The sequence below is a fragment of the Larimichthys crocea genome, chromosome I (assembly GCF_000972845.2).
Source record: "Larimichthys crocea isolate SSNF chromosome I, L_crocea_2.0, whole genome shotgun sequence".
NCBI classification, from domain to species: Eukaryota; Metazoa; Chordata; class Actinopteri; family Sciaenidae; genus Larimichthys; species Larimichthys crocea.
The window spans coordinates 9,739,373-9,749,889 of NC_040011.1; the positions used below are offsets into that span (position 1 = coordinate 9,739,373).

The 10,517-nt window shown below is 47.6% G+C and overlaps 1 protein-coding gene across 2 annotated transcripts; it reads left to right on the forward strand.

Moving 5' to 3' along the window:
• The first annotated feature begins 55 nt into the window (after positions 1-55).
• rnf130 (ring finger protein 130) lies at positions 56-9,518 on the forward strand. 2 transcript variants are annotated; one of them, XM_027280651.1, is made up of 4 exons: positions 56-352; positions 2,796-3,093; positions 8,117-8,308; positions 9,034-9,518. In XM_027280651.1, exons 1-4 carry the CDS (start codon positions 71-73, stop codon positions 9,324-9,326), a joined length of 1,065 nt encoding a protein of 354 aa, XP_027136452.1. In that variant the 5' UTR covers positions 56-70; the 3' UTR covers positions 9,327-9,518. The 2 variants fall into 2 exon arrangements, with proteins under 2 accessions (XP_027136452.1, XP_027136457.1); XM_027280656.1 differs by having other exon boundaries at positions 210-1,829.
• Positions 9,519-10,517: the final 999 nt, after the last annotated feature.

A 10,517-nucleotide genomic window follows, 5' to 3' on the forward strand; every position in this document is an offset into this window, starting at 1 on the left:
AGACAGGGACAGTGAGACAGGTGGTCTGTCTCTCTGCAGGTCTCGCGACATCTCGTCAGATCTCAGGTACATGAAGGTGTCGCACACGCGCCCTGTCTGCCGCCTCCCCGTGCCGTGGCTCTGCGCATGCGCAGTGCGCCTCAAGCTGAGACGGAGAGACGGGGCTCGAGCCTCCGCACCGCGCACCGAGCACCGGGAATCAAGCGGAATAAAGCACCGAACAACAGCAACACACGACGGCCGCGAACACACCGAGCTCCGCCGGACCTTCACCGGGAGATCAGCGGGAGGAGAGAGGAGGCGGGCGCGGATCGGTAGACCGGGAGCCCGCCTGTCTGTCCGCCTGCAGACGGTGAGACAAAGCGGAATGAAGCCGCTGCCAGCGCCGCTATAAACGGTCCAAACACTGAGTCATGGTGCCGAGCACCGCCGAGCCTCCACACCGTGTTCACCTCTCAGTGTAACGGGTCCAACCGAGCACGATCCGGACCGGACACACCGAGCCGTGAAGGTCCAGATGTTGGCCTGTGATGATGCTCCATGACAGACAGCACTCAGACCTGACAGCCTGAACCCAGGGCAGCACTGACCCACAGGAGACAGGAAACACATGCTGGGACAGACACAAGAGACAAACAGGGACAACCAGAGGACAACTAGAGACAACTAGCGACAACTAGAGACAACTAGAGACAACCAGGGACAACCAGAGGACAACTAGAGACAACCAGAGACAACCAGAGACAACTAGAGACAACCAGGGACAACTAGAGACAACTAGAGACAACTAGAGACAACTAGAGACAACCAGGGACAACTAGAGACAAACAGGGACAACCAGAGGACAACTAGAGACAACTAGAGACAACCAGGGACAACCAGAGGACAACTAGAGACAACCAGGGACAACCAGAGGACAACCAGAGACAACCAGAGACAACCAGAGGACAACTAGAGACAACCAGGGACAACCAGAGGACAACTAGAGACAACCAGGGACAACCAGAGGACAACTAGAGACAACCAGAGGACAACCAGAGGACAACTAGAGACAACTAGAGACAACCAGGGACAACCAGAGACAACCAGAGACAGCCAGGAACAACCAGAGGACAACTAGAGACAACCAGAGGACAACCAGAGACAACTAGAGTACAACCAGAGACAACTAGAGTACAACTAGAGACAACCAGAGGACAACTAGAGACAAACAGGGACAACTAGAGACAACTAGGGGACAACTAGAGACAACCAGAGACAAACAGGGACAACCAGAGACAACCAGAGGACAACTAGAGACAACCAGGGACAACTAGAGACAACCAGGGGACAACCAGAGGACAAACAGGGACAACTAGAGACAACCAGAGACAACCAGAGGACAACTAGAGACAACTAGAGACCAACCAGAGGACAACCAGAGACAAACAGGGACAACCAGAGGACAACTAGAGACAACCAGAGGACAACCAGAGACAACCAAAGGACAACTAGAGACAACCAAAGGACAACCAGAGACAAACAGGGACAACCAGAGGACAAACAGAGACAACTAGAGGACAACAAGAGACAAACGGGGACAACCAGAGGACAACTAGAGACAAGAGACAACAAGAGACAAACAGGGACATATAGAGACAACCAGGGACATATAGAGACATTCAGAGACAACAAGAGGACAACGAGAGGACAACTAGAGACAACAAGAGACATTCAGAGACATCAGGGACAATAAGACCAGTGACAGCAACGAGTCAACAAAGTCCAGAGACTTGAAGTCCAGGAAGTCCGGAGACACCAAGAAGACCTTTAGAGACAAACAATTTGAGGTGGGAAGACATAAATGCATAATATCGAATATCGAGGACAGAAACTGATTATATGAAGACAAAGACATGATTTAAAGACAAGGAGGACATGCATCAGGAAATTAATAACTGACTCTAAGGTGGACTGCACAAAGAACTGAAGACAAACAGAAAGACAAAGAGACATATAGTATACCTGATTTTAGAGGACATCAGCTGACTTCATGAGTTTGAGGACAAATAGTCCCTGAAATATTGGAGGACAAAGAGACAGGTTACAGGACTATGTTATATAAATGTAAATCTAATGTTTAACAGATGAATGAAATCAGATCTTTAGACGTGTTAAAGATCTGTGGTGGACAGGAAGAGAGACGGACAAACGCTGACAGGAAATGAAGTTTATAAAAACAAAGAGACAAACTGTAGAGACACAAAGAAGACATGTGGAGGACATGAACTGAAGCTGAACATATTCAGAGACGTAACACATTCTGGATGACATCAGTGACATAAATAAAATATGTCACAGACATAAAGTGATGAGATGTGACTTGACAAGGTGAAGAGACATAAAGACAACCTCTGGAGGACAAGAAGACACATGAACGTGTCCTCCTAAGGACAAAAACAAACAGACATTAAGACATTTTCAGGACATTTTGGTGGACATTAACAAACCAGAGGACAATAAAAACATGAGACATCATAAAGAAGATAAAGAGACATAAAGACATGTTGAGGACAGACAGAGACAGTTGGAGGACATAGACAAAGATGTCCTCCTGAGGACATAAACTGACACTAAAGCAGATTTTAAGTACAAACACTAACACAGGAGACATTAAGACATAATGGGACTTAAGGACAAAGAGATGTACAGACATGTTGAGGACAGACAGGGACAGCTGGACTTTGTAGTCCACAGGAGGACAGGATGTAGTTGGACTGGTGCTAGTCTGAAGGTCTCTGTTTGTCTCCTAACAGTTTGGATGTAACAAGGCCTGGGAGGACGACATGATGTCCCTGAGGTGGACCCGGCTCCCTGTCCTGTCTGTCCTGGTCCAGGTCCTGGTCCTGGTCGTGTCCCGCTCTGTGTCGGCGGCCCGTGCTGACAGAAACATGGTGTCTGAGGAGTACGTGGGTGCCACGGTGAACGCCACGGTGCTGGACGGACGAGGAAACACTGTCCATGTGATGAGCAGCGACGAGGGGACGTACGGACAGAACTCACCCAAGATTGACACCCGCGGCGTGGTCATCGCTCCGGCGCCGCATCACGGAGGTAGTGACATCACAGCACACCTGAGGTCACTCATAGACTGTATCAAACAGGAAGCACTCTGCTCCGGCAGTGTCAGAAGAGAGAAAGCATTTATAACTGGATGTAGATACCTCCACCTTCATCTCCACCTGTCAGTTATTGGTCTACTGACCACTCGTACACGTTAACACGGCGTACACAGGCCGACCTCTCCACCCAGAGTGGTTTGAGGTTCAGTTGGGGATCGAACCTGTGATCCCGTCCCCTCATGCTGCCCAGACGTACGTTTAAGAAAACAACACTGAGTTTAGTTAAAGAATAAATTTCAACTTTGTGTTGTTGTTGAACTTTTCTGGTGGCGTCATCTACGACCTGCAGGCTCATTACTGCCCCTTCAGGCTGGAGGTCGACGAGCTCGCTCCACCCTCGAAAACAAACTTCAACAACACAAATGGAGATTTAAATGAAACACTTAGATCAAATGTGCCTTTGTCGTCCATCGGGTGATTTCCTTCTTTTATTAAAAGTACTTTTAATTTCTCTCTTTCTTTAAAGGACCGTCGACAGATCATCATATGGTGTCGTCCATTAAACTGCTTCCTTCATAAATGTGTAGCAGGTTCAGCTCACGTTTATTCATGATAACTGAATCAAACGTGTCACATTGCATTGTCTGCACTGTCATTTGTTAGGTGATATGATTCTTAATATTATCTCCCTGTAAAGACTTAGGAGTCTCCTTGTGGTCACTTTGCATCTCTGTGTTTGAGATGAAAAGTTGCACTGCTGATATCGACATGATTCAAGTTCAGTTTAATATCACATGAAACACAAACTACAAAAAATATTTGGTGACTAGAAAAACTCTTAAGTCAGACTGTTACACGATGTTCGTGTAGAAAACTCTGTAGTAGATGTTGGTGTAGTAGATGGTGTAGTAGATGATGTTGGTGTAGTAGAAGATGTTGGTGTAGTACAGTGGTTCTCAACTGGTCTGGCTTCGGGACCCACCATCACCCCTAAAGGACAAGCCGTGACCAGAGCACCCCCCCCGAGGCGAACTTTTTTCTCGTGCGCAGTTGATGCGCCGTGCGCCCTAGCCTAACCCCCCCCGCTCCTACGCGGCCCACATTGTCCATCGCTAAGCGCCAGAGTGTGTTTGGGGTGTGTGATCTACTCGTTACATATATATATCGGGACTTATCGGCCCAAATAGCACGTCGGCCCACCGGGCAAATGCACGGTATGCCAGTCCGTCCCTGGCCGTGACCCAAATTGAGGAAAATTTTCAACTTCTCAAATTTATTTAATGAAAAGATGGTGCAGTTTGGTGGGTGTCTATTAACATTACAAGGCCTGTGAATAGACGGCACTCCGCGGCATAAAAAATCCACTTCAAAATAAAAGCACAGGATTTTGTTCTTAACATTTTTTTTTCCCAGGCAAAGGCCCGCGACCCACTGAGAACGGGTCCGCGACCCACTTTTGGGTCGCGACCCACCAGTTGAGAATCACTGGTGTAGTAGATTATGTTGGTGTAGTAGACGGTGTAGTAGATGATGTTGGTGTAGTAGATGATGCTGGTGTAGTTGTTGGTGTAGTAGATGATGTTGGTGTAGTAGATGTTCTTGGTGGTAGATGTTGGTGTAGTAGATGATGTTGCTGTAGTAGATGTTGGTGTAGTATACGGTGTAGTAGATGTTGGTGTAGTATACGGTGTAGTAGATGTTGGTGTGGTAGATGTTGGTGTGGTAGATGATGTTGGTGTGGTAGATGATGTTGGTGTAGTAGATGATGTTGGTGTAGTAGATGATGTTGGTGTAGTATATGATGTTTGTGTGGTACATGTTGTTGGTGTAGTAAATGTTGGTGTGGTAGATGTTGTTGGTGTAGTAGATGATGTTCTAGTAGTTGTTGGCGTAGTAGATGATGTTGGAGTAGTAGATGATGTTGGTGTAGTAGACGTTGTTGTGGTAGATGTCGGTGTAGTAGACGTTGGTGTGGTTGATGTTGGTGTGGTAGATGATGTTGGTGTGGTAGATGATGTTGGAGTAGTAGATGATGCTGGTGTAGTAGATGTTGTTGGGGTGGTAGATGTTGGTGTAGTAGATGTTGTTGGTGTAGTAGATGTTGTTGGTGTAGTAGATGTTGGTGTGGTAGATGATGTTGGTGTAGTAGATGATGGTGTGGTAGATGATGTTGGTGTAGTAGATGATGTTAGTGTAGTACATGTTGGTGTGGTAGATGATGTTGGTGTAGTAGATAATGTTGAAGTAGTAGATGTTGGTGTGGTAGATGTTGTTGGTGTGGTAGATGTTGTTGGTGTAGTAGATGATGTTGGTGTAGTAGATGATGTTGAAGTAGTAGATGTTGGTGTGGTAGATGTTGTTGGTGTAGTAGATGATGTTGGAGTAATACACGTTGGTGTTAGGGATGCACCGATGCATCGGCCGGTGTTCGCCTACTTAACGGTTATCGGCGATCAGCAAATAAAGATGACATTCACTGATGGCAGTGGCCAGTGTTGATTTACATGACGCATGAACGCTGTGCTGAGGAGAAACCTTTCTTTTTTCCTTTTTTTTTATCCAAGGCTCCAAAACCCCACATGTCTCTGGCACGTCACGTACACACCGTGGTTTTGGTCCGTCCTGCACTTCAAACCCACGGGGAGCGTTTCAGAAGCAAGTGTTTAGCTGCCAGACTTTGTTTACTTGCTCAGATGTTCTTCTAAACATGCTTCCACCTGTGTAAATGTGCTACGTAGTTAATTAGTTTTGCTTTTGTCTGTTTTCACCAATTTATGTTGGTGTAGTGCACGTTGGTGTAGTGCACGTTGGTGTACATGTTGGTGTACACGTTGGTGTGCACGTTGTCGTAGTGCACGTTGGTGTACACGTTGGTGTAGTGCACGTTGGTGTGCACGTTGTCGTAGTACACGTTGGTGTACACGTTGGTGTAGTACACGTTGGTGTAGTGCACGTTGGTGTAGTGCACGTTGATGTACACGTTGGTGTTGTACACATTGGTGTAGTACACGTTGGTGTAGTACACGTTGGTGTAGTGCACGTTGGTGTACACGTTGGTGTAGTGCACGTTGGTGTACTCGTTGGTGTAGTCCACATTAGTGTAGTGCACGTTGGTGTACACGTTGGTGCAGTGCACATTGGTGCAGTGCACATTGGTGTAGTGCACGTTGGCGTACACATTAGTGTAGTGCACGTTGGTGTAGTGCACGCTGGTGTAGTACACATTGGTGTAGTGCACGTTGGTGTACTCGTTGGTGTAGTCCACATTAGTGTAGTGCACGTTGGTGTAGTGCACGCTGGTGTAGTGCATGTTGGTGTAGTGCACGTTGGTGTACTCGTTGGTGTAGTCCACATTAGTGTAGTGCACGTTGGTGTACACGTTGGTGTAGTGCACATTGGTGCAGTGCACATTGGTGCAGTGCACGTTGGCGTACACGTTGGTGTAGTGCACGTTGCTGTAGTGCACATTGGTGCAGTGCACGTTGGCGTACACGTTGGTGTAGTACACGTTGGTGTAGTGCACGTTGGTGTAGTGCACGTTGGTGTACACGTTGGTGTAGTACAGATTGGTGTAGTATATGTTGGTGTAGTACACATTGGTGTACATGTTGGTGTAGTGCACATTGGTGTACACGATGGTTTAGTATACATTGGTGTAGTGCACGTTGGTTTACACATTGGTGTAGTACACATTGGTGTAGTGCACGTTGGTGTACACATTGGTGTAGTGCACGTTGGTGTACACGTTGGAGTAGTACACGTTGGTGTAGTGCACGTTGGTGTAGTGCACGTTGGTGTAGTACAGATTGGTGTAGTATATGTTGGTGTAGTACACATTGGTGTACATGTTGGTGTAGTGCACATTGGTGTACACGATGGTGTAGTATACATTGGTGTAGTGCACGTTGGTGAACACATTGGTGTAGTACACATTGGTGTAGTGCACGTTGGTGTACACGTTGGTGTACACGTTGGTGTAGTGCACGTTGGTGTAGTACACATTGGTGTAGTGCACTTTGGTGTACACGTTGGTGTAGTGCACGTTGGTGTAGTACACATTGGTGTAGTGCACGTTGGTGTAGTACACGTTGGTGTAGTGCACGTTGGTGTACACGTTGGTGTAGTGCACGTTGGTGTAGTACACGTTGGTGTACACGTTGTAGTCTGACTGTCCAGTGTTGGTTGATGGTCAGAACTGTTCTACAGTTTTTCCCTCAGTGTCAGAAGTCTATTTGTCCAGATAAAGTTCTGTGGGATGTTTACAGCAGAGGTTCTGTTCATGTCTGACTTTGTTCTGTTCATGTTCTGACCCGACAGCAGAGAACCACGAGCAGCTTCGTACAGAGCGTGTGGTTTTGCAGAGAGCAGTGCTGGAATGAAACTAAGTACTTTTACCGAGACACAGATCAGTAATCTGTCAATGTTTCCTGGCCTTTACCTGTGGGTGAAGCAGATGCAGCGGTTGTTGTTGTTGTTGTTGTTGTAGTTGTAGCAGGTGTAGTAAAGGCAGGTGGAGCAGATGCAGTGTGGAGGCACTGCGGAGGTTTGCAGGCTGCGTTCAGGTCGCAGCGTCTCTGCTTCAGGTGTCAGATTACAGTCAGACGTCCAAGGACACTGCAGCTGCTGGATGAAGCGCAGAGGACACAACAGAACCGGGCTGAACACAGTAGAACAGAACCAAACACAACAGAACCAAACAGAACAGAACCAGACAGAATGGGCTGAACCAGGCTTTAATGTCCAAACAAACACACTTTATATAAAACTCTACTCTATGAATCAGAACTGTTGGGTCCATTGACACCTGACCTGCTCTGATCAAACAGAACCTTCATGTGAGGAGGACAGGGTGAGGGCGAGGCGTAGTCAGAACCAACATGTTACTCCACACTGGACCTTTAACACGCTTGTGTGGGTTTCTTCCCTCAGCTCAGACTTGCAGGTTGTTGGGTGACAGAGCAAAGCATGCTGGTAGGCCTCTGTGCAGTAACCATGGTAACGCTGTGTCTCCTCAGTGGTGGACCGGCAGGGCTGCGACCCCGCCACTCGCTTCGTGGTCCCTCCTCGGACAGGCCACTGGGTGGCGCTGCTGCAGAGAGGAAACTGCACGTTCAAAGAAAAGATCCTGAAGGCCGCCGCCCACAACGCCACAGCGGTGCTCATCTACAACAACTCCACCGAGAAGACGGTCAAGATGGGACACGAAGGTCAGTCTGCAAGTCTCTCTTCCTGTCTGACACACTTCCTGTCTGTAAACTAGGGGGAAAGAGCTAGCTTAGCTTAGCACAAAGACTAGAAAAAGTGAGAGAGCTACGTAAGTGTCTTAAACATGGACGTAGTCTCCGTGACACCCACCTGTCAGTCAAAGCGTCCACGCTCTTAACCCTGCATAACTTTAAGCCTTAATATAATGTGAACAGGTGAGTTGTATATAAATTCACCCTCAGTACAGTTGTCATGAACGGGGAAATTAGCTACAGAGACCAAAACTGTTTTTTGTACCAGGCTGTAAACATGTTTATTTCTGCTGTGAAGTTGGACATTTGAACATGGGGACTTATGGAGACTGACTCACTGCTGGAGCCAGCCTCAGGTGGACGCTAGAGGAACTGCAGTTTTTTTATGGAGGTGGATGTTTGAGTGTTCCTTTGAATGTGATGAGACGAGGGCAAAGGTGTGTGTGTGTGTGTGTGTGTGTGTGTGTGTGTGTGAGTGAGAGAGAGACAGTGTGAGACAAGTGACTTCCTGTGGATCGATGTCGAGGTCTAAATATAGACGGGAACGTGTCATTAATTGATGAGGTCACTGTGACCTCACACTGTGTGTGTGTGTGTGCAGAAATATTAAACTTTGTTTCTGTCAAACTGGAGTCTGTTGCATCATGGGAGCTGTAGTCCTGTGGTTCTGGTTCTGATTCTGGCTCTCCGTGCAGGAACCGGTGAGACGGTTGCGGTGATGATCACAGAGGCGTATGGTAAAGAGATCCTGGCTCACCTGGAGAGGAACCTGACTGTGCAGGTGTCGGTGGTCGTGGGTCAACGTGGAGCCACAAAGAACATCAACCGAGGCTCGCTGGTGTTCGTCTCCATCTCCTTCATCGTCCTCATGATCATCTCATCCGCCTGGCTCATCTTCTACTTCATCCAGAAGATCCGCTACACCAGCGCCCGCGACCGCAGCCAGGTACAGGCTAACATACTGCTAACATGCAAGCTAACAGGCTAACATATGGTTAACACAGCTAACAGGCTAACATATGGTTAACACGGCTAACAGGCTAACATATGGTTAACACGGCTAACAGGCTAACATATGGTTAACACAGCTAACAGGCTAACATATGGTTAACACAGCTAACAGGCTAACATACATGCTAAGTCACGTTCCTTATTCCTCCCCTCCTCTTTCTCCTCTCCTCCCTTCCTCCCCTCCTTCTCCCCTCCTCCTTCTCCCTTCCTCCCTTCCTCCCCTCCTCCTTCTCCCCTCCTCTTTCTCCCCTCCTCCCTTCCTCCCCTCCTCCTTCTCCCCTCCCCTTTCTCCCCTCCTCCCTTCCTCCCCTCCTCTTTCTCCCCTTCTCCGCGGAAACGCGATTGCCAAAAAAGAGGGAATGAATAAGGCCCGCGGGGCCCGACATTTAAAACGGTTCTACTAAAATCAGCGAATTGAAACTCCGACACGAAAAAAGGGGAAGGTAACCCACGCCGGGCGGAAAATGGAGTTCGCAAAATAAAAAAAGATAATCCCCACAAATATCAACAAAGAATTTCCAGCCGGAAAAAAACGCATGGAGGCGAAACACCCTTCTTCAACCGAACATTCCCCCCCGTAATTACCAAAGTGACAAACAGGAAATAATCACCGACATAACGAAAAATAACGGAGAACAATGTAGAAGGAAAGACGGCCAGTCTTTGAAAAATCACGCGCAGAGACGGGGAGGAAAGGCCAAAGGGAGGGTCGGGGGGTTACGCGAGTTCGCGCGAGTGCCAAAAGAAGACAACGAACACTCTTTAAATGGTGAAAAAGAGAGAGGTGGCTTTTTTTTGAATGTTTTGTAATGGGGTAAGAAAATAGGGGAGGAGTGGAGGAGTTCCGTAAGTGGGTTGTGGTGTGGGGAAATAGTGTGAAAAAAGTTGGAAATGGATCGCAGACGTGGATGTTCCCCCGCCTTCTCATGGAGAAGGAGTTGGGCCGGCGCGGAACCGCCAAAGACAAAAGATGGTAAAAAAAATAAAACAAAAAAATGAAAAAGAACGGCGACGAGGAGATGAGGAAACCCTGAAAACGTGCTAAAAAAAAGGTAATTTCCCCAAATGAAGGGAAAAGGAGGAGAAAAAAGGGAAGAAGAGAAGGGAAGGGAGAAAGGGAAAAGAGGAAGAGAGAAAGAAAAGGGAAAAAAGGGCAGAAAAAAAGGGA